Source organism: Aegilops tauschii, chromosome 5, assembly GCF_002575655.3.
Source record: "Aegilops tauschii subsp. strangulata cultivar AL8/78 chromosome 5, Aet v6.0, whole genome shotgun sequence".
NCBI classification, from domain to species: Eukaryota; Viridiplantae; Streptophyta; class Magnoliopsida; order Poales; family Poaceae; genus Aegilops; species Aegilops tauschii.
In genome coordinates this window covers 559,919,383-559,943,832 of record NC_053039.3, presented here as the reverse complement: position 1 = coordinate 559,943,832, position 24,450 = coordinate 559,919,383, and the positions used below count along the sequence as shown (strand labels likewise).

The 24,450-nt window shown below is 43.8% G+C and overlaps 1 protein-coding gene across 1 annotated transcript; it reads right to left on the bottom strand.

The window, feature by feature from the left end:
• Positions 1-3,734: 3,734 nt before the first annotated feature.
• Positions 3,735-20,916, bottom strand: LOC109745733 (uncharacterized). The gene is made up of 4 exons (XM_020304850.1): positions 20,880-20,916; positions 4,842-4,918; positions 4,559-4,702; positions 3,735-4,097 (listed from the first exon to the last, which is right to left on the bottom strand). The coding sequence occupies exons 1-4, from the start codon at positions 20,914-20,916 to the stop codon at positions 3,735-3,737; spliced, it is 621 nt and encodes a 206-aa protein (XP_020160439.1).
• Between the last annotated feature and the right edge of the window lie 3,534 nt (positions 20,917-24,450).

Below are 24,450 nucleotides of genomic sequence, written 5' to 3'. Positions count from 1 at the left end.
AAAGAGACTTTAACGAGTTTAGCACGTCGCCAAAGGGCGAGTGCTGGAAGATATTCGCGGAGGAAAACTCCATGGTTGGTGCCCAATCAGATTCGATAGGCACGGACGCGAGCGGCTCGGAGCCCATGGCCGGGGACGAATCCAACGGTTCGGCAACACGGGTCTCGTAAGAGGTGAAGTCAGTATTCGGCTCTATCGCCACTGAGCATGCGGCCTTCGTGGCAGGGTCCATCCACCTGTCCTCAGATGGCGCAATTTTTTCCGGATCGAGAATCGGAGTAGTTGCAGGGGCGATCTCCCGAACACTGTTTGACGGCAGATCCAAGTCATGCTCGTCGTGACTGTGCGGCGCACCTGACATGGGCTCGAATCCGTCGAAGATCAAATCTCCGCGGAAGTCGGCAGTATAGTTCAAGTTTCCAAACCTGACCTGATGGCCAGGGGCGTAACTCTCGATCTGCTCCAGATGGCCAAGCGAGTTGGCCCGCAGTACGAAGCCGCCAAATAAGAAGATTTGTCCGGAGAGGAAAACCTCGCCCCGGATCTCATTGTTGCCGATGATCGAAGGAGCCATCTAGCCTTACGATGACGGCACAGTGGAACTCTCAATGAAAGCACCAATGTCGGTGTCAAAACCGGCGAATCTCGGGTAGGGGGGCCCGAACTGTGCGTCTAAGGCGGATGGTAACAGGAGGCGGGGGACACGATGTTTACCTAGGTTCGGGCCCTCTCGATGGAGGTAATACCCTACTTCCTGCTTGATTGATCTTGATGATATGAGTATTACAAGAGTTGATCTACCACGAGATCGTAGACGCTAAACCCTAGAAGCTAGCCTATGGTATGACTGTTCTTGTCCTACGGACTAAACCCTCCAGTTTATATAGATATCGGAGGGGGCTAGGGTTACACAGAGTCGGTTACAAGGGAGGAGATCTTCACATCCGTATTGCCAAGCTTGCCTTCCATGCCAAGGAGAGTACCATCCGGACACGGGACGAAGTCTTCAATCTTGTATCTTCATAGTCCAACAGTCCGGCTAAAGTATATAGTTCGGCTGTCCGAGGACCCCCTAATCTAGGACTCCCTCAGCAAGCCCTGCAAAAACAAGTTAGACATCCTCTACTTTGTTGTTGCAAGTTTTACATGGCTGCTACGGGCTGCTAGCAAGAACCGTTCTTACCTACGCATCAAAACAACTATGATTTTTCATCAAGTGTGCTGTTTTAACCTTCAACAAGGACCGGGCGTAGTCAAACTTGATTCAACTAAAGTTGGAGAAACAGACACCCGCTAGCCACCTGTGTGCGAAGCACATTGGTAGAACCAGTCTCATGAACACGGTCATGTAATGTCGGTCCGGGCCGCTTCATCCAACAATACCGCCGAATCAAAGTCAGACATGCTGGTAAGCAGTATAACTATTATCGCCCACAACTCATTGTGTTCTACTCGTTCATATAACATCTATGCATAGACCTGGCTCGGATGCCACTATTGGGGAACATAGTATTTCAAAAAATTTGCCTACGATCACGCAAGATCTATCTAGGAGAAGCATAGAAACAAGCGGGGAGAGTGTGTCCATGTACCCTTGTAGACCGAAAGCGGAAGCGTTTAGTAACGCGGTTGATGTAGTCGAAAGTCTTCGCGATCCAATCGATCCAAGTACCAAACTTACGGCACCTCCGCGATCAGCACACGTTCAGCTTGGTGACGTCCCTCAAACTCTTGATCCAGTTGAGGCCGAGGGAGAGTTCCGTCAGCACGACGGCATGGTGACGGTGATGATGAAGTTACCGGCGCAGGGCTTCGCCTAAGCTCTACGATGATATGACCGAGGCGTGTAATTGTGGAGGGGGCACCGCACACGGCTAAAAGATCAACTTGTGTGTTATCGGGGTGCCCCCTGGCCACGTATATAAAAGAGGGGAGGGAAGAGGTGGCCGGCCCAAGGGGGTGTGCCAGGTGTGGGGAATCCTACTAGGACTCCTCAGTCCAAGTAGGATTCCCCTCCTCTCTCCTATTCCTAGTAGGAGAAGGAGGGAAGGAGGAGGAGGAGAGAAGGAAAGGGCCCCCCCAACCCTAGTCCAATTCGGTTTGGGCTAGGGGGGCATGCGCCACTCCCTGGCCGGCCTCCTCTCTTCCACCACTAGGCCCATGAGGCCCAATAACTTCCCGGGGGGGGGTTCCGGTAACCCCGGGTACTCCGAAACTCATCCAAAATGACCCGAACCATTCCGATGTCCGAATGTAACCTTCCAAATATGAATCTTTATGTCTCGACCATTTCGATACTCCTCGTCATGTACGTGATCTCATCCGAGACTCCGAACAATCTTCGGTCATCAAATCACATAACTCATAATACAAATCATCGTCGAACATCAAGCGTGCGGACCCTACGGGTTTGAGAACTATGTAGACATGACTGAGACACATCTCCGGTCAATAACCAATAGCAGAACCTGCTCATATTGGCTCCTACATATTCTACGAAGATCGTTATCGGTCAAACCGCATACCAACATACGTTGTTCCCTTTGTCATCGGTATGTTACTTGCCCGAGATTCGATCGTCGGTATCATCATACCTAGTTCAATCTCGTTACCGGCAGGTCTCTTTACTCATTCCGTAATGTATCATCCCGTAACTAACTCATTAGTCACATTACTTGCAAGGCTTATAGTGATGATCATTACCGAGTGGGCCCAGAGATACCTCTCCAATACACAGAGTGACAAATCCTAATCTCGATCTATGCCAACTCAATAAACACCATCGGAGACACCTATAGAGCATCTTTATAATCACCCAGTTACGTTGTGACGTTTGATAGCACACAAGGTGTTCCTCTGGTATTCGGGAGTTGCATAATCTCATAGTCAGAGGAACATGTATAAGTCATGAAGAAAGCATTAGCAATAAAACTAAACGATCATTTGTGCTATGCTAGCGGATGTGTCTTGTCCATCACATCATTCTCTAATGATGTGATCCCATTCATCAAATGACAACACATGTCTATGGTCAGGAAACTTAACCATCTTTGATTAACGAGCTAGTCTAGTAGAGGCATACTAGGGACACTCTGTTTGTCTATGTATTCACACATGTACTAAGTTTTCGGTTAATACAATTCTCGCATGAATAATAAACATTTATCATGATATAAGGAAATATAAATAACAACTTTATTATTGCCTCTAGGGCATCTTTCCTTCACCTACCATACCCTAAAATAGTGGTCATCGACCCCTAGACAACTATCCAACCTAGCATACCCTAAAACAGTGGTCATCGAACCCTCGACAACGACCCAACCTATACCATACCCTAAAATAGTGGTCATCGGCAACATGTCTCATATGTCAAAAATAGGGCACTTTCATGAAACACAAAGTAGGCAGAAATAAGGCATTAATAACATCATCCATTAACATAATTAAATTTAGCACAAGCACAAATTTTAGTACAAAATTCTTGCAATTTTTAGTGATACAAATAGAAGATAGTAGTACAACAACATTAAATCATTCATTAACTATATCCGTGATCTTCCTGAGCTTCCCCTTGGTGGACTCCTTCTCTTTGAATAGATCACCTATGGTGTACTCCAGGTGCCTTTTCTATTGCTTGAACTTCTCCCTCTCCTCCAACAAACCGTCCCTCTCCTGCTTGATCGGTCCATCTCTTGCAACAGCTTCACCTTCTCTAGCTTCTTTTGGTCTCTCTATTTCTCTGCTTTGGCCCTTAGCACCTGATGGATGTTAGTGTCTGCTTTCACAACCAACTTCTTTTTCTCAAGGTATTCCTTCAGGTCACTAAGAGCTATCTGTACATTGCGTAACTGGGCAATTGCATCCTCCTTGTCAGCCACCATTTTAGCAAAGTCATCTGTAAAGAACATCGGATCATTTTCCATCTTCCTCTTATATTCCAATACCTTGCACACTTCTTCAACATTAACTACATTTTGTCTCAATCTCTCGGTCACCTCCTTCTCATACATAGTCCAAATCCTAGCTAAAGCTTGCTTCAATGGGATTGGCCACTCAGAGTCAATCCATTCCATAGAGTTGCACTTGGTTCCATCCTATGAATGTGTGAAAAAAGGAAATAACACTAAAACCAATGCAGAACTAATTTACTGAAAACAATGCAAAACAACTTAACCAATTTAATTGTGCTAATGTTCTACTTGTACAAATATAAGATGGAGCTAAAATACTACTACTACAATATCAACAACATTACCGACAATAATATACAGCAAAAATAATGATAAGTAATATAGAGCTAAAATACTTCTGAAGAAGACTTGTGGCAGACTTGTAATTTTATATCAACACTAATGTCCAAAGCATAAAAAACAGCATGCACTGCCTACTTATGTCAAGAATTATGAACACAACAATACACTTTTAACATCCTGATTGCAAACGTAATTCTATCAGGCAACTAAGAAGATAACAATTCACCGATTTCACAAAATGACTAAAACAGCTAAGCAATAAAATTTGTACACTTTAACACCTAATTGCACTGCGAGCTTACCTTTTTTGCACAACCTAGAAACCTCCTTCCGCTATCAGTGGATTCAAATGCCAGCAACTTCTCACAGGGGGCTCGATGCTCACAACGTGCAGGATCATTCAGAGCCAGGCCGCTCCATTCCGTGCACTTCATGGTGGCAGGTAGCTAAACATAAGGAAAATAAGTTCAATTTCTATCTGGAACAAAAATTCCCCTTTCTCCCTAACCCTAACCCTAGGTGCACATGAGTAGAAGCTTACCTGGGTCACACAATCATCGTCAGATGATGAGGACGAGTCAGAACCATCAGACTAAGAAACCATGTCTCCCTCCTGTCGGCGGTGCAAAGTTGGTCGCGGTGGCGGATGGCGGTGACGGTGGCTGCAGGTGCAGCACGAGAGGGGAACAATCAGAAAAAAGAGCGGTTGGATGAAATGCCCTACCGCGCGCGAGGCAACTGACTTAACACTAGTGGAAAAATGGCTAGTCACAACTTTCGTTTGTGGTGCACCATTTTTCATCGACGCTAGCACTATTATGTTCAAATAGTGTTGCCGTCGTCCAAATTGGTACGCCAACTATAACTTGCTATTGTTGGCGTACTTAATACTTACTACGACACTACCTTGTGGGCCCAGTGGACGTGACCAGTTGCAGCATACTGTCGTCTTGCAATTTATAAACACGCCATAGATACTTGACCTTGTGCTGTCATGCCGTCGTCGTGAACGCAGCACTAAGTTGTGCCTATATATAGATATGTTGGCAGCCCCTTATTCTCAAATACAGTCACTTCCATTCTCCGCAAAATTCTACTCCCTCTTAGTCAGCTGCTTTGGTGACAATGGACCCACCGAAGCTTGTCGAATGGACACGAGCCCCCCATGCAAGCCCATGTCGGCGGGGCATGTCGCAAGTTTGGAACTCTGCTGCCTTGGTCGAGCTCTCATCTGGCCCCGTTGGCCAGGACATGCACTTGCCACGGCCAATGCAGCCAGCCGTGTCTGGCGAATCATCCCGCTACAGCACGACGTCCCTTCGATCTGGCGGCTATGCCATGGGCGAAGCTGCTAAGAATCGAGCGAGGGCACCTGTGCTGTTTTGCGGCTATGGACGCCCTGCTGATAAGCATATGTGTCGCACACACAAAGTAATTCAGAGCAAGAGTTGTACATCAGTGGTAACCGTGGAAAGGTAATATATATAGAGTGGCGATCATTAATATATGTGTGTGTATATTGTGATCCATAGGCGTCAGGAACAAGATATTGTTACACATGGATATGGGTTGATCTCGTGCAGAAGTACGTGAGCGAGTGACTCGAGTACTCCATTGGTAAACTAAGACAACAGATAGATGAGATGTAGCTGAACACTGATGTGATGCCGCGGCCAAATCCATAAATTCAAGATGCTTCAGTTTGCCCTTTTAGCTGGTGTTATGCTTGGCCTCGTTCTCCCTGCTAGATCGGTGGTGGCTTTTTTTCTCATGGGAATCATTACACTGGTGATGTTCTTAGTCCAGATCAAGAATATGTAGTACTAGAAGCTATATATATTTGTTATTATTTTCATCCTTCAACTATTATGTATCTAGGCTAGACTAATGAGATCGATGTTGGTATTCTAATTATTGGTTTTCCTTGTATTGTTACATATATTTACACAAAATAATAGTTAAAAATAACAATATAATAAATAATAGGAAAATAAAACAATAAAATTAAAAAACAATATGATGCGGAGCATCCTACGGACATCACCAAGTCAAGAGTCCATTCGGCAAGTGAGACGTGCGACATCTACTTCACATACATAAAGGTTAATCATCTCCTTTACACGTGTTCACTTGACCCCTTTGAGGATGGTATACTACTTGACATCCCTCGTGTGCACGCATAGGTATTACCGGAGCTTCATGGACGACGAGGAGGAGTTCAAGCACAAGAGAACATCTAGACCGTCCAAGAAGGGAGAAGGAGGAGGAAGAGGGACCCCAAGACGCGAAGCACCAGAGGCCTCGGACCACCCCGGGTGCCCGGACCCCCGGCCCCCAAAGCGCACGGCCCCTGACCACCCCGGGTGCCTGGGCTTTCACCACCGGGTGCCCGCACCCTGAGGTCTACTACACAACCTTCTTCTTGTAGACGTTGTTGGGCCTCCAAGTGTAGAGGTTTGTAGGACAGTAGAAATTTCCCTCAAGTGGATGACCTAAGGTTTATTAATCCGTGGGAGGCGTAGGATGAAGATGGTCTTTCTCAAAAAACCCTGCAACCAAATAACAAAGAGTCTCTTGTGTCTCCGACACACCCAATACAATGGTAAATTGTATAGGTGCACTAGTTCGGCGAAGAGATGGTGATACAAGTGCAATATGGATAGTAGATATAGGTTTTTGTAATATGAAAATATAAAAACAGCAAGGTAACAAGTAATAAAAGTGAGCGTAAACGGTATTGCAATGCGTTGAAATAAGGCCTAGGGTTCATACTTTCACTAGTGCAAGTTCTCTCAACAATAATAACATAATTGGATCATATAACTATCCCTCAACATGCAACAAAGAGTCACTCCAAAGTCACTAATAGCGGAGAACAAATGAAGAGATTATTGTCGGGTACGAAACCACCTCAAAGTTATTCTTTCTGATCGATCTATTCAAGAGTCCATAGTAAAATAACACGAAGCTATTCTTTCTGTTTGATCTATCATAGAGTTCGTACAAGAATAACACCTTAAAACACAAATCAACCAAAACTCTAATGTCACCTCAAGTATCCGTGGGTATGATTATACGATATGCATCACACAATCTCAGATTCATCTATTCAACCAACACAAAGTACTTCAAAGAGTGCCCCAAAGTTTCTACCGGAGAGTCAAGACGAAAACGTGTGCCAACCCCTATGCATAAGTTCACGAGGTTACGGAACTCGCAAGTTGATCACCAAAACATACATTAAGTAGATCACATGATATCCCATTGTCACCACAGATAAGCACATGCAAGACATACATCAAGTCTTCTCAAATCCTCAAAGACTCAATCCGATAAGATAACTTCAAAGGGAAAACTCAATCCATTACAAGAGAGTAGAGGGGGAGAAGCATCATAAGATCCAACTATAATAGCAAAGCTCGCGATACATCAAGATCGTGCCAAATCAAGAACATGAGAGAGAGAGAGATCAAACACATAGCTACTGGTACATACCCTCAGCCCCGAGGGTGAACTACTCCCTCCTCGTCATGGAGAGCATCGGGATGATGAAGATAGCCACCGCTGAGGGTTCCCCCCTCTGGCAGGGTGCCGAAACAGGGTCCCGATTGGTTTTTAGTGGCTACAGAGGCTTGCGGCGGCGAAACTCCCGATCTAGGTTTCTTTCTGGAAGTTTGGGTATATATAAGCCCGAGGCGGCCGCGAGGTAGGGGGATGCGCCCAGGGGGTAGGGCGCGCCCCCCACCCTCGTGGTGGCCTCGGGAGTCTTCTGGCCATCTCCGATGCTCCGTGGGCGTCTTCTGGTCCAAAAACAATCTCCGTTGAATTTAAGGTCAATTGGACTCCGTTTGGTTTTCCTTTTCTGCGATACTCAAAAACAAGGAAAAAACAGAAACTGGCACTGGGCTCTAGGTTAATAGGTTAGTCCCAAAAATCATATAAAATAGCATATAAATGCATACAAAACTGCCTAGATTGATAATATAATAGCATGGAACAAAAAAATTATAGATACGTTGGAGACGTATGAAGCATCCCCAAGCTTAATTCCTGCTCGTCCTCGGGTAGGTAAATGATAAAGACATAATTTTTGATGTGGAATGCTACCTAACATATTTATCAATGTAATCTTCTTTATTGTGGCAAGAATATTCAGATCCGTAAGATTCAAAACAAAAGTTTAATATTGACATGAAAACAATAATACTTCAAGCATACAAAAAAAGCAATCATGTCGTCTCAAAATAACATGGCCAAAGCAAGCTATCCCTACAAAATCATATAGTCTGGCTATGCTCTATCTTCATCACACAAAATATTTAAATCATGCACAACCCCGATGACAAGCCAAGCAATTGTTTCATACTTCTGATGTTGTCAAACGTTTTCAATCTTCATGCAATACATGAGCGTGAGCCATGGACATAGCACTATATGTGGAATAGAATGGTGGTTGTGGAGAAGACAAAAAGGAGAAGATAGTCTCACATCAACTAGGCGTATCAACGGGCTATGGAGATGCCCATCAATAGATATCAATGTGAGTGAGTAGGGATTGCCATGCAACGGATGCACTAGAGCTATAAGTGTATGAAACCTCAACAAAAGAAACTAAGTGGGTGTGCATCCAACTTGCTTGCTCACGAAGACCTAGGGCATTTTGTCAGTGTACAAAAGAAGGGGCGCACCTTTGTACCCCTTTACCTGTGCACGGGCAGTCAGAGCCGCGCCCAAGGCCACACCAAGCAGAGCAGGGGAGGTGAACCAAGGCAAAACCGAAGCCCAAGACAGCCAGAGCAACGCCAAGACTGAGAACGCAAAGAGGCAAAGGGGCGGAGCAGTTTCCCCCGGCAAGACCCTTGTCGGGGACTGCCTCAGCAGCCCAGGCAAGACCCTTGCTGGGGTAGCATGCCCAAACGCCAACAGGGGCGAGCCACCCTTGAGCCCACGTCCCCAACACCATCAGCCACGTGGGGCCAGGGCTCGGGAGGCACCTCTGTGGTGGCATACAGATCTTTGTGAAGACATATTCAAGACCAGATGGGGATTAGAGGACAACGATGCTCGACAAGATCCTTGCCAAGGAAAGCCACGAGACCCCCGGCAAGATCCTTGCCGGGGACGACAGCGCGCCACGGCAAGACCCTTGCCGGGCCCCCCGGCAAGGCTCTTGCCAAAGACGCCAGCAGGACCACTGCCAGGCCCGCACCGGCCAAACTCCACCACCGTTCGCATGCAGCTGCCAGCCCAAACCAGCTGGGCAGGCACCTGCATGGCAACATGCAGCTCCCAGGCCAACTCAGCAGGCGCCTACGTGGCGGCATGCAGATCTTCGTGAAGACCCTACCACCGCGCCACCTCAGCTGCCTGCCTGCCTACATGGCGCCGCACGCATCGCTGGCCAGGGTGCGTGTCGAAGCGAGGAGGAGCGGCGACGGACGGGACGGGCCTCGCCCCCGTCGCCGATAAAGCTAGGGGACACCTCAGCGGCGCATTAAATGCGTCTTGTCCTATAATACGAGCGATAAGCTCATAGCACTGTGCGCCTTTCCACCTCCTATGTGCCACTGTGGCAGCCCCTTTCGACTATAAAAGGAGGCCCATGGCATACTGGAGGAGGATTGGGCTCTTTCGAACCACGCACTCACCATAAATAGTTCGAGAGCTCAAGAACTCTCAGAAATACACCCACCAAAGCAGGACTAGGATTTTACGCATCCTCGCGGCCCAAACCTGGGTAAACGATCCTTGTGCTGACTACTGATCCTGCTCTTCTTGCAACCCCGCGCCCCGGCAACCGTAGTAGCGATTCTTGTGATCCCATAGGTGTCGTTTCCCCAACACATTTTGAGGAAGCCCATCATTGGAATATACAAGCCAAGTTCTATAATGAAAGATTCCCACTAGTATATGAAAGTGACAACATAGGAGACTCTCTATCATGAAGATCATGGTGCTACTTTGAAGCACAAGTGTGGTAAAAGGATAGTAGCATTGCCCCTTCTCTCTTTTTCTCTCATTTTTTATATTTTTTATATTTTTTTATTTGGGCCTTTTCTCTTTTTTTATGGCCTCTTTTTTTCTTTTCTTTTTTCGTCCGGAGTCTCATCCCGACTTGTGGGGGAATCATAGTCTCCATCATCCTTTCCTCACTGGGACAATGCTCTAATAATGATGATCATCACACTTTTATTTACTTACAACTCAAGGATTACAAATCAATACTTAGAACAAAAATATGACTCTATATGAATGCCTCCAGCGGTGTACCGGGATGTGCAATGAATCAAGAGTGACATGTATGAGAGAATTATGAACGCTGGCTTTGCCACAAATACGATGTCACCTACATGATCATGCAAAGCAATATGACAATGATGGAGCGTGTCATAATAAACAGAATGATGGAAAGTTGCATGGCAATATATCTCGGAATGGCAATGGAAATGCCATAATAGGTAGGTATGGTGGCTGTTTTGATGAAGGTAAATGGTGGGTTTATGGTACCGGCGAAAGTTGCGCGATACTAGAAAGGCTAGCAATGGTGGAAGGGTGAGAGTGCGTATAATCCATGGAATCAACATTAATCATAAAGAACTCACATACTTATTGCAAAAATCTATTAGTTATCCAAATGAAGTATTACGTGCATGCTCCTAGGGGGATATATTGGTAGGAAAAGACCATCGCTCGTCCCCGACCACCACTGATAAGGAAGACAATCATGAAATAAATCATGCTCCGACTTCATCACATAACGGTTCACCATACGTGCATGCTACGGGAATCACAAACTTTAACACAAGTATTTCTCAAATTCACAACTACTCACTAGCATGAGTCTAATATTACCATCCTCATATCTCAAAACAATCATAAGGAATCAAACTTCACATAGTATTCAACGCACTTTATATGAAAGTTTTTATTATATCCCTCTTGGATGCCCATCATATTAGGACTAATTTTATAGCCAAAGCAAATTACCATGCTGTTTAAAATAATCTCAAAATAATATAAGTGAAGAATGAGAATTCATCTATTTCTTGAAAATAAAAACACCATCGTGCTCTAAAAGGATATAAGTGAAGCACTAGAGCAAATGACAAACTACTCCGAAAGATACAAGTGAAGATCAATGAGTAGTTGAAATTATGTAACTATGTGAAGACTCTCTAACATTTAAGAATTTCAGATCTTGGTATTTTATTCAAACAGCAAGCAAAACAAAAGAAAATAAAATGACGCTCCAAGCAAAACACATATCATGTGGTGAATAAAAATATAGCTCCAAGTAAAGTTCCGATGAACGAAGACGAAAGAGGGGATGCCATCCGGGGCATCCCCAAGCTTAGGATCTTGGTTGTCCTTGAATATTACCTTGTGGTGCCTTGGGCATCCCCAAGCTTAGGCTCTTGCCACTCCTTATTCCACAGTCCATCGAATCTTTACCCAAAACTTGAAAACATCACAACACAAAACTCAACAGAAAACTCGTAAGCTCCGTTAGTATAAGAAAATAAAATCACCACTTAGGTATTGTTGTGAACTCATTCTAAATTAATATTGGTGTAATATCTAATGTATTCCAACTTCTCTATGGTTCATACCCTCCGATACTACTCATAGATTCAACAAAATAAGCAAACAACACATAGAAAACAGAATCTGTCAAAAACAGAACAGTCTGTAGTAATCTGTATCAAACGTATACTTGTGGAACTCCAAGAATTCTGAAATAAATTGGTGGACGTGAGGAATTTACCTATTGATAATCTGCAAAAAGAATCAACCTAAAATCTCTCTCCAGTAAAAATTGGCATCTAATCTCGTGAGCACAAAAGTTTATGTTTTTTTACGGCATGATCATAAAGACTTCACCCAAGTCTTCCCAAAGGTTCCACTTGGCACAAACACTAATTAAAACATAAAACCACATCTAACCAGAGGCTAGATGAATTATTTATTAATAAACAGGAGCAAAAATCAAGCAATAAAAATAAAATTGGGTTGCCTCCCAACAAGCGCTATCGTTTAACGCCCCTAGCTAGGCATGATGATTTGAATGATGCTCACATAAAAGATAAGAATTGAAACATAAAGAGAGCATCATGAAGAATATGACTAGCACATTTAAGTCTAACCCACTTCCTATGCATAGGGATTTTGTGAGCAAACAACTTATGGGAACAATAATCAACTAGCATAGGAAGGCAAAACAAGCATAACTTCAAAACTTTAAGCACATAGAGAGGAAACTTGATACTATTGCAATTCCTACAAGCATATGTTCCTCCCTCATAATAATTTTCAGTAGAATCATGAATGAATTAAACAATATAACCATCACATAAAACATTCTTTTCATTATCTACAAGCATAGAAAATTTACTACTCTCCACATAAGCAAAATTCTTCTCATTCGGAATAGTGGGAGTATCATAAGAAACTCGAATACTATAAACTGTTTCCATATTAAAAGAGTAATGTTCAGAAAAAGGGTAATCATAATCATGACAAGTTCTATAAATATAATCATCACTACTTTTTATAGCATAATTTTCATCACAATAATCATCATAAGTAGCAACTTTGTTCTCATCATAATCAATTGAAACCTCTTCCAAAATAGTGGATTCATCACTAAATAAAGTCATGACCTCTCAAAATCCACTTTCATAAATATTATAAGATTCAACACCCTCCAAAATAGTGGGATCATTACTTCCTAAAGTTGACACTCTTCCAAACCCACTTTCATCAATATAACCATCATAAATAGGGGGCATGATATCATCATAATAAATTTGCATATCAAAACTTGGAAGGTTAAACATATCATCTTCATAAAACATAGCATCCCCAAGCTTGGGATAATCATTAATTGCAGCAAATAAATTCTCAAACTTGTCATTCTCATCAAACATGGCATACCCAAGCTTGGGCCTTTTCATATCATAAGCATAATCACTCTCATCATTAATAGTATGGATAGCACCAATAGTATAGCAATTATCATCATCACAATGAGTAATAGGAGCAACATCATTTGGGAAGGATACCTTTCTACCTTTGCTTCTCCATCTTTTCTTTTTCTTCTTCACATCATGTATGGGTTTAACCCTCTCTTTTGAGCTCCTTATTAATGAGATTGGTTGAATAGAAACCTCCTCCTCATCACCTGATTCATCATAAGAAAGAATAGGAGGATATTGGGAAATCCCTTCCCTTTCATTAGTATTCTCTTCATATTCTATTTGTTTTGTTTTCTTTATGTAATTGGCAATATAAGGATTTTCAATGCAATTCACCGCACAATACATAAAAATTTCTTCTAGATCAAAATCAAGAACTTTATCAAGGACAAATTGTGGCATATCCTTAGTTATACGTTTCATTTCTTCATAACCCGAAAGCAAACTAAGTTCATTATGATGTGCAAGGGAAATCAAGTCATCGCAATTTTTTGACACGATACGATCATGAAACAATTTGCATTGGGGATTTAAATGATCACGTTCATTGCAAAGTTCACAAGGATGGCAAAGAAATTTTAAATTTTCAGCACAAGCATCTAGCCACTCTTGCAACCATTTAGTTTCTAAATACTTATGCCTCTTGCAAAATCTATCTTCCCTATTTGGTGTGTACTTGCAAACTCTATGCACTCCACAAAAATTGACATGCTTATAAGATACATTTTCATCATGACTAGTGCAATCATCATTAGTACTATGGATATTCAAAGAGTTCATGCTAATAACATTGCAATCATGTTCATCATTCAAAGATTTAGTGCCAAACATTCTAATGCATTCTTCTTCTAACAGTTTGGCACAATTTTCCTTCCCATCATTTTCACGAAAGACATTAAAAAGATGAAGCATATGAGGTACCCTTAATTCCATTTTTTTGTAGTTTTCTTTTATAGAGTAAACTAGTGATAAAACAAGAAACAAAAAGATTCTATTGCAAGATCTAAAGATATACCTTCAAGAGCTCACCTCCCCGGCAACGGCGCCAGAAAAGAGCTTGATGTCTACTACACAACCTTCTTCTTGTAGACGTTGTTGGGCCTCCAAGTGCAGAGGTTTGTAGGACAGTAGCAAATTTCACTCAAGTGGATGACCTAAGGTTTATCAATCCGTGGGAGGCGTAGGATGAAGATGGTCTCTCTCAAACAACCCTACAACCAAATAACAAAGAGTCTCTTGTGCCCCCAACACACCCAATACAATGGTAAATTGTATAGGTGCACTAGTTCGGCGAAGGGATGGTGATACAAGTGCAATATGGATAGTAGATATAGGTTTTTGTTGTATGAAACATCCTAGATTAATAATATAATAGCATGGAACATCCTAGATTGATTATATAATAGCATGGAACAATAAAAAATTATAGATACGTTGGAGACGTATCACACCCCGACCCCCAGGTGCCCGCACCCCTACCCTCGGGTGCCCGACCCGTCACCTGGCGCTACACCGGGTGCCCGGGCTCCTCCTCCCAGCGACCCCCAGGTGCCCGGCCCCTCTGGCGATGTCTGCGTGCATTAAGGGCCCAATGACCCACGTACACCTGTTTCTCCCCAAATCTTCCCTAGACTATAAGTAGACGTTCCCTAGCTCATAATTAGGGTTAGCTAAGAATAGATCTAGACATTAGAGCTTAGCTGATGTATCTCCCCTTGTGGGTTTTCTCTTGAGGGAGAATACTCCATTGGAGTTCAAGGCCTCCATTCAAGAATATCCTTAGGGATTCAAGACATCGTCTCCCTTTGGGATTTGGGATGAACTTTACCATGTACCCATGTTCCTCTTGTTGTTTATGTACCTTTGTGAATCTTGTGTGGATTTGAGTCTAGTGGATGGGTGATTGGACTTGTTCTTCAGTGTTCCTCTTGTGTTTTCCCCTGTGTGTTCTTCTTGTTCTTGGGGATTTCCCCTTCAATTCGTGAAAGATCTCCACTTAGGGTTCCACCCTACAACATCTTGGTATCTTGAGCCACGTTGATCACGAATTTGGAGTCTCCCCCGGCGTTTTCTAGCCTAATTTTGTGTGGTTTGTCCCAATTCGAAAATTTCCCACAAAAAGAGCCCCCCAAAAAAAATTCTTGTATTTTGTTGGTACTTGTGAGTTTTTGTTGAATCATATAGTAGATATGATCGACATAGTGATGTTCACCATTGAAAGCTACTCCATCTCACGTGATGATCGGACATGGTTTAGTTGATATGGATCACATGATCATTTAGATGACTCGAGGGATGTATATCTAAGTGGGAGTTCTTAAGTAATATGATTAATTGAACTTTAATTTATCATGAACTTAGTCCTGATAGTATTTGCATATCTATGTTGTAGACCAATAGCTTGCGATGTAGCTTCCAGTTTATTTTGATCTGTTCCTAGAGAAAGATAAGTTGAAAGATGATAGTATCAATGATCTGAGGATTATTCTCATTGCTACACAGAAGAATTATGTCCTTGATGCACTGCTAGGTGACAGACCTATTGCAGGAGCAGATGCACACATTATGAATGTTTGACAAAGCTCAGTATGATGACTACTTAATAGTTTAGTGCACCATGCTTTACGGCTTAGAACCGGGACTTCAAAAATGTTTTGAACGCCACAGAGCATATAAGATGTTCTAAGAGTTGAAATTGGTATTTCATACTCATGCCCGTGTCGAGAGGTATGAGACCTCTGACAGTACTTTGCCTACAAGATGGAGGAGAATAGCTCAACCAGTGAGCATGTGCTCAGATTGTCTGGGTACTACAATTGCTTGAATCAAGTGGAGTTAATCTTCGAGATAAGATAGTAATTGACAAAGTTCTCTAGTCACTACCACCAAGTTACTAGAACTTAGTGATGAACTATAATATGCAAGGGATGACGAAAGTAATGCCCAAGCTCTTCGCGATGCTGAAATCGGCGAAGGTAGAACTCAAGAAATAGCATCAAGTTTGATGGTTAACAAGACCACTAGTTTCAAGAAAAGGGCAAAGGAAAAGAAAGGGAACTTCAAGATTTAGCACATATTCATAATAAACTGTTTATTCATGTAATGGTTTATTGAATCTCGATCGTAATGATACACATATTCATAATATTGATGCCAAAAGATGCAAAGTTGATAATGATAGTGCAACATATTTGTGGCACAGCCGTTTAGGTCATATTGGTATAAAGCACATGAAGAAAATCCATGATGATGTGCTTTTGGAAACACTTGATGCTTGCGAACCATGCCTCATGGGCAAGATGACTAAGACTCCGTTATCCGGAACAATGGAGCGAGCAACAGACTTGTTGGAAATAATACATACTGATGTATGCGGTCCGATGAGTGTTGAGGCTCGCGGCGGGTATCATTATTTTCTAACCTTCACAGATGATTTGAGCAGATATGGATATATCTACTTGATGAAACATAAGTTTGAAACATTTGAAAAGTTCAAAGAATTTCAGAGTGAAGTGGAAAATCATCGTAACAAGAAAATAAAGTTTCTCTAATCTGATCATGGAGGCAAATATTTGAGTTACGAGTTTGGTCTTCATGAAACAATGTGAAATTGTTTCACAACTCACGCCACCTGGAACACCACAGCGTAATGGTGTGTCCGAACGTCATAACCGTACTTTATTAGATATGGTGCGATCTATGATGTCTCTTACCGATTTATCACTATCGTTTTGGGGTTATGCATTAGAGACAGCTGCATTCACGTTAAATAGGGCACCATCTAAGTCCGTTGAGACGACACCATATGAACTGTGGTTTGGCAAGCAACTCAAATTCTCGTTTCTTGAAGTTTGTGGTTGTGATGCTTATGTGAAAAAGCTTCAGCCTGATAAGCTCGAACCCTAATCGGAGAAGTGTGTCTTCATAGGATACCCAAAAGAAACTATTGGGTACACCTTCTATCACAGATCCGAAGGCAAGATCTTTGTTGCTAAGAATGGATCCTTTCTAGAGAAGGAGTTTTCTCGAAAGAAGTGAGTGGGAGAAAAGTAGAACTTGATGAGGTAATTGTACCTTCTCCCAAATTGGAAAGTAGGTCATCACATAAATCAGTTCCAGTGATTCCTACACCAATTAGCGAGGAAGTTAATGATGATGATCATGAAACTTCGGATCAAGTTACTACAGAACTTCGTAGGTCAACCAGAGCACGATCCGCACCAGAGTGGTACGGTAATCATCTACTGGAAATCATGTTACTAGACCATGATGAACCTACGAACTATGAGGAAGCGATGATGAGCCCAGATTCCGTGAAATGGCTTGAGGCCATGAAATCTGGGATGGGATCCATGTATGAGAACAAAGTATGGACTTTGGTGGACTCGCCCGATGATCGGCAAGCCATTAAGAATAAATGGATCTTCAAGAGGAAGACGGATGCTGATAGTAGTGTTCCTATCTACAAAGCTCGACTTGTTGCAAAAAAAAGGTTTTCGACAAGTTTAAGATGTTGACTACAATGAGATTTTCTCACTCGTAGTGATGCTTAGAGTCTGTCTGAATCATGTTAGCAATTGCCACATTTTATGAAATATGGCAAATGGATGTCAAAATTGCATTCCTTAATGGATTTCTTAAAGAAGAGTTGTATATGATGCAACAAGAAGGTTTTGTCAATCCTAAAGGTGCTAACAAATTGTGCAAGCTCCAGCGATCCATCTATGGACTGGTGCAAGCATCTCGGAGATGGAATATACACTTTCATAAGGTGATCAAAGCATATGGTTTTATACAAACTTGCGATGAAGCCTGTATTTACAAGAAAGTGAGTGGGAGTACTACATCATTTCTGATAAGTATATGTGAATGACATATTGTTGATCAGAAATAATGTAGAATTTTTCTAGAAAGCATAAAGGAGTGTTTGAAAGGAGTTTTTCAAAGAAAGACCTCGGTGAAGCTGCTTACATATTGAGCATCAAGATCTATAGAGATAGAACAAGACACTTGATAAGTTTTTTTTCAAAGAGTACATACCCTGACAAGATTTTGAAGTAGTTCAAAATGGAACAGTCAAAGAAGGAGTTCTTGCCTGTGTTGCAAGGTATGAAGTTGAGTAAAGACTCAAAACCCGACCACGAGAGAAGATAGAGAGAGAATGAAAGTCATTCCCTATGCCTCAGCCATAGGTTCTATAAACTATGCTATGCTGTATACCAGAACTATTGTGTACCTCACCATGAGTTTGGCAAGAGGGTACAATAGTGATCTAGGAGTGGATCAGTGGACAGCGGTCAAAATTATCCTTAGTGGAATAAGGAAATGTTTATCGGTTATGGAGGTGACAAAGAGTTCGTCGTAAAGAGTTACGTCGATGCAAGCTTTGACACCGATCTGGATGACTCTAGGTCTCGATCTAGATACATATTGAAAGTGGGAGCAATTATCTAGAGTAGCTCCATGCAGAGCATTGTAGACATAGAAACTTGCAAAATACTTACGGATCTGAATGTGGCAGACCCGTAGACTTAAACTTCTCTGACAAGCAAAACATGATCACACCTTATTACTCTTGGGTGTTAATCACATAAGCGATGTGAGCTAGATTATTGACTCTTGTCAACCCTTTGAGTGTTTATCACATGGCGATCTGAACTATGGGTATTAATCACATAAAGATGTGAACTATTGGTGTTAAATCACATGGCGATGTGAACTAGATTATTGACTCTAGTGCAAGTGGGAGACCGAAGGAAATATGCCCTAGAGGCAATAATAAAGTTGTTTATTTATATTTCATTATATCATGATAAATGTTTATTATTCATGCTAGAATTGTATTAACTGGAAACTTAATACATGTGTGAATACATAGACAAACATAGTGTCACTAGTATGCCTCTACTTGACTAGTCCGTTAATCAAAGATGGTTAAGTTTCCTAACCATAGACATGAGTTGTCATGTGATGAACGGGATCACATCATTAGAGAATGATGTCATTGACAAGACCCATCTGTTAGCTTAGCACTATGATCATTTAGTTTGTTGCTATAGCTTTCTTCATGACTTATACATATGTTCCTATGACTATGAGATTATGCAACTCCCGAATACCGGAGGAACACTTAGTGTGCTATCAAATGTCACAACGTAACTGGGTGATTATAAAGATGCTCTATAGGTGTCTCTGATGGTGTTTGTTGAGTTGGCATAGATCGAGATTTGGATTTGTCACTCCGATTGTCGGAGAGGTATCTCTGGGGCCCTCTCGGTAATACACATCACTATAAGCCTTGCAAGCAATGTGACTAATGAGTTAGTTGCGGGATGATGCATTACGGAACGAGTAAAGAGACTTGCCGCTAACGAGATTGAACTAGGTATGATGATACCGACGATCGAATCTCGGGCAAGTAACATACCGATGACAAAGGGAACAATGTATGTTGTTGTGCGGTTTGACCGATAAAGATATTCGTAGAATATTCAGGAACCAATATGAGCATCCAAGTTCCACTATTGGTTATTGACCGGAGATGAGTCTCGGTCATATCTACATAGTTCTCGAACCCGTAGGGTCCGCACGCTTAACGTTCGATGACAATATGTATTATGAGTTATGTGATTTGATGAACCGAAGTTTGTTCGGAGTCCCGGATGAGATCACAGACATGACAAGGAGTCTCGAAATGATCGAGACAATAATGATATATTGGACGATGTTATTCGGACACTGGATGAGTTCCAGGGGTCACCGGATAAATATCGGAGTGCCGGAAGGGTTATCGAAACCACCGGAGAAGTAATGGGCCTTCTTGGGCCTAGGGGAGAGAGAGAGGGGCACCCAAGGGCTAGCCGCGCCCCCCCCCCCCATGGGCGAAGTCCGAATTGGACTAGGGGTAGGGGCGGCGCCCCCTCCTTCCTTCTCTTTCCCCTCTCCTTCCTTCTTCTCCTAGTTGGACTAGGAAAGGGGGGATCCAACTCCTACTTGGAGTAGGATTGCCCCCCTTGGGCGCGCCCTATGAGGGCCAGCCGGCCTCCCCCTTGCTCCTCTAGATATGGGGGCAGGGGGGCACCCCACAGACACACAAGTTGATCTTTAGCCGTGTGCGGTGCCCCCCTCCACAGTTTTCCACCTTGGTCATATTGTCGTAGTGCTTAGGAGAAGCCCTGTGTCGGTAACTTCGTAATCACCGTCACCACGCCGTCGTGCTGACGAAACTCTCCCTCGGCCTCAGCTGGATCTAGAGTTCGAGGGACGTCACCAAGCTGAACGTGTGTAGATCGCGGAGGTGCCGTGCATTCGGTACTTGATCGGTTAGATCGCGAAGATGTTCGACTACATCAACCACGTTACTAAACGCTTCTGGTTTCGGTCTACGCGGGTACGTGGACACACTCTCCCCGCTCGTTGCTATACATCTCCTACCATAGATCTTGCGTGATCGTAGGAATTTTTTTGAAATACCGCGTTCCCCAACACTTATATTTGGGAACAAAGGGAGTACATTTTATGCATTGTAGGTTTTGCAGGTACTCGTTAATATACCCATTTTTACTAACTTGTTAGTTATATATGCATCATCACAGATGACTCCAAAGTTTCATGGTGTGCGACAGAAGGGAAATAAATACTATGCTACCATTAGGAAGGACAATGTCGTCCACGAACTTGGCCATTGGGACACCCCGGAGTTAGCGGCGCGCGCTTATGATGCCATGGCAGTAGAGTTTTTTCAGGAAGGGGCGAATCTGAACTTCCCTAAGTGTCATGAGTTCGCGATGTTCCTCGCGCCTGAGGACATGAAGATATGCACTAGGGTTGAGGAGAAGGAGAATAAAGAGGCCGAGGTGCAGTTCTTCGACCCATTGGTGAGCGAGCTTGCGAGAGATGACAAACTCTTGGAGGCCAACAAGATGATGTTACTTTAGTATGCAGCCAGGAAGAGCATGGAGGAGGATCCCATAGACTGGATGCCTTGGAGCTTGAGGAGGAGGGTCAGCAGGGGTCTCGTCGTAGGTCAACTAGGCACGACCACGAGGCCGGTCCCTCTGGCCAATAACTTAGTGCGTGCTACCTATTTTCATATGAAATGTTTTACTTTATGCATGTTTTCTGTTTGAATTACGCATGGTTTGTAGAACTATTTAATTACAAGTATGTATGTGTTAATAACTAGATGGGTGGATAGCGCTGGTTTGTATTAACTGCTTATGTTGCATTATATCTATGTGCATCCGTTATGTATGCTTATTTTTCTCAACTTCATGAAAGTAGTAAATGGATGCCCCGTGTGAGACATGTGGTTCAGTGAGATGCCAGAGGGATAAGTTCTTCATAGAGATCTACGATGGTATATTTTTGTTGAACATGTTTTGATTGAATTTCGTATGGTGTATACGGTTGTGCCAAAAATTGTGTAACTAGCTAGCTACTTCTTTTTTTCAATTTTGCTTAGTTCATCCCTTGCGGGGCAAGGCGTGACTTCTTAGAGAAGTTTAAAGTTCCAGTTGATGCAACCATCACATTCCAGTGCACCCTCATGAAGATGTTGACGGCCCAACAATTTAATTGTCTTGTCACCAACGAGGCAAACCGCACCAACTTCGGTTGCCCTGGTTGGAAAGCCCTTGCAAATGCTTACGAGATGGAAGCTGGGGAGAGAGCCACGTTCTACCTCGACTACGATCGTGACAAGATCATGGTCTACGACAAGCCCGCTGGCAACGATGATAGTTCACTTAATCCGGACTATGACCATGACTCCACCCGCCGAAAAGTCGTAGTTAGCTAGTTGGCATACATGGGGATATCATGTTATTATCACATATATTTATTTGAACTTGTACATTCATATGTGTGTTACTGTGCCTACTTTGTTGAACTATATCAATAAGTGCACTGTTGAATTTAAATGCTGTCATTGGGCCTATTTATAGTTGATTTATTGGTTGTTCCTAAACTGGATTATGTTGTCAATTTGGCTGAAATCGATGTTGTATATATTTTATTTCAAATCTGAAAATCAAATTACCGGCGTCGCGAAAATACGGAACGTCACAACTGATGACTAATACTGCTGGCGTTGACCACACAGCACGCCATTATAGTCCAAAATACTGATGGCGTAGGTGGCAGCGCCACCACTATTTCTTAACAATGGCGCCATATTGGTGGCGTTGGGTGCCTACGCCAGCAAGGCACTATTTGCCACGCCATAGTTAGGTTTTTTCCACTAGTGTAACGAGCGGTGGTAGCGGCCATCTGGCCTCGACCGTTAGCCCTGGCCACGTGGTTCTGACAGGTGGGCTCGATATGTCAGTTTTCCAGTTAGTCGCATGTCACAGCTAGTTTAGCGCGTTTTGTTACTCACTTGCCACAGAAGTGGTGGTCTTTCATTATTTTCGGCAAAGATGATGATTTTGAAGTACCCTTGCTACAAATGTGATGGTTTTCAACAATTTACTCTCGAAGGAACACTAGTCATCATTAGCTTGAGTTGGGAGTACCCTTGCCCCAATGAACTTCCTCTTTGTTAGGGACGAGGTAGGGATGAATCGAGCTAATATCCTCACTGTGGCAATTTAGTCTGATACAAGCTGATTACAGGAATGGATCAAGCAAGAGGAAGCTAGGGTTCGTGCCGCCACCGCCGGGTCGGTGATCCACTGGATGAGGGAAACGGAGAGGGCAGCGCCTTTAAGTAGTAGTCGCGGTTGGGCCAGGCTTGGCGTGCCACTCCGGGCCGAAGAAGCGGGGGTTGCTGCGTCGGGTGCGGCTGGGCCACGCCCATGCTTCGCTGGCAGGTGGGGCTGGGCTGTCAGGGGTGTTAACATCCCCTCCTCCTTGGGAAGAGGCTTGCCCCCAAGCCTCCGCCTGAGGGAAGCGAGCCTGGAGCGCTTCTTTGTCTTCCCAGGTGATGTCGACTGCTGTGCCGGCCGACCACTGCACCTGGACCTGTTCGATCATGACGTCGTTCTTCTTGCGCCATCTTGACTGAAGCACCTTGAGTGGATTCGCCATGTCGCCCGCGCCCGAGGCAAGTGTAGAGGCCGCTGTAACGCCTGGAAGGAGTGCGTGTCGGAGTTGCGAGACGTGGAAGACCGGGTGCACCGTCGCCTGCGGAGGTAGTTGGAGCTTGTAGGCGACGTCATTGAACTTGGCGACGATCTTGAACGGTCCATAGAACTTGTAGCTGAGCTTGTGGTTGGCGCGGGGGGCACCGAAGTTTGGTTGTATGGCTGGAGCTTGAGGAAGACCTGGTCGCCGACTTGGAATTGTCTGAAGGAACGCTTCTTGTTCGCCTGGTCTTGCATGATCTGACGTGCGCGATGGAGTTGCTGCTGTATCAAGTCTTGCATGACAGCTCGCTCTTCGAGCCAAGTTTGCAGCGCTGGTACCGAAGATGAAGTAGATGCCGTAATTACCTAATGTCGTGGTTCCCTGCCGAACATGGCCTTGAATGGTGTCATCCCGATTGCTGAGTGGTGAGAAGAGTTGTACCAGAATTGGGCCAAGGGAACCCAAAAGCTCCACCGTTTTTGGACAGGCTTGCACAAAGCAACGAAGGTAGGTCTCGATGCATTGGTTCACCCTCTCGGTTTGCCCGTCGGTCTGTGGGTGGTTTGCTGTGCTCATCCGTAGCCCGGTGCCTGCATACTTGAACAACTCCTGCCAAAAGTGACTGGTAAAGACTGGGTCGCGATCGGACACAATGGCTCCTGGGAATCCATGGAGTTTGTATAACTGTTGCATGTAGAGCAGTGCCACTTTAGATGATGTGTATGGGTGAGCCAGGGGCAGAAAGTGAGCAAACCGGGTTCTTTTGTCGACAACAACCAGCAAGCAGTTGTATTGTCCGGACTGAGGTAAGCCGTCCACAAAATCCATGGTGATGAGGTCCCACGACTCCTTGGGTATAGGAAGGGGTAACAACAAGCCCGATGAAGCTGTTCTATCTGGCTTGGCTTGTTGGCAGACCTGACAGCATCTCACATATTGTTGGATGTGTGTTTTCATCTTGGGCCAAGCAAATAGCCGGCGGACGCGGCGATAAGTCACTGGGAACCCAGAATGACCGCCCATCGGGCTGTCGTGAAAGGCAGCAATGATATGTTGCTGCATTGTTGTGGTCCCTCCTAGCCAGATGCGGCCGCGGAAACGGAGGAGCCCGTTTTGCAGCTGAAATCGCCCTTTTGGATCCTCCCGGACAG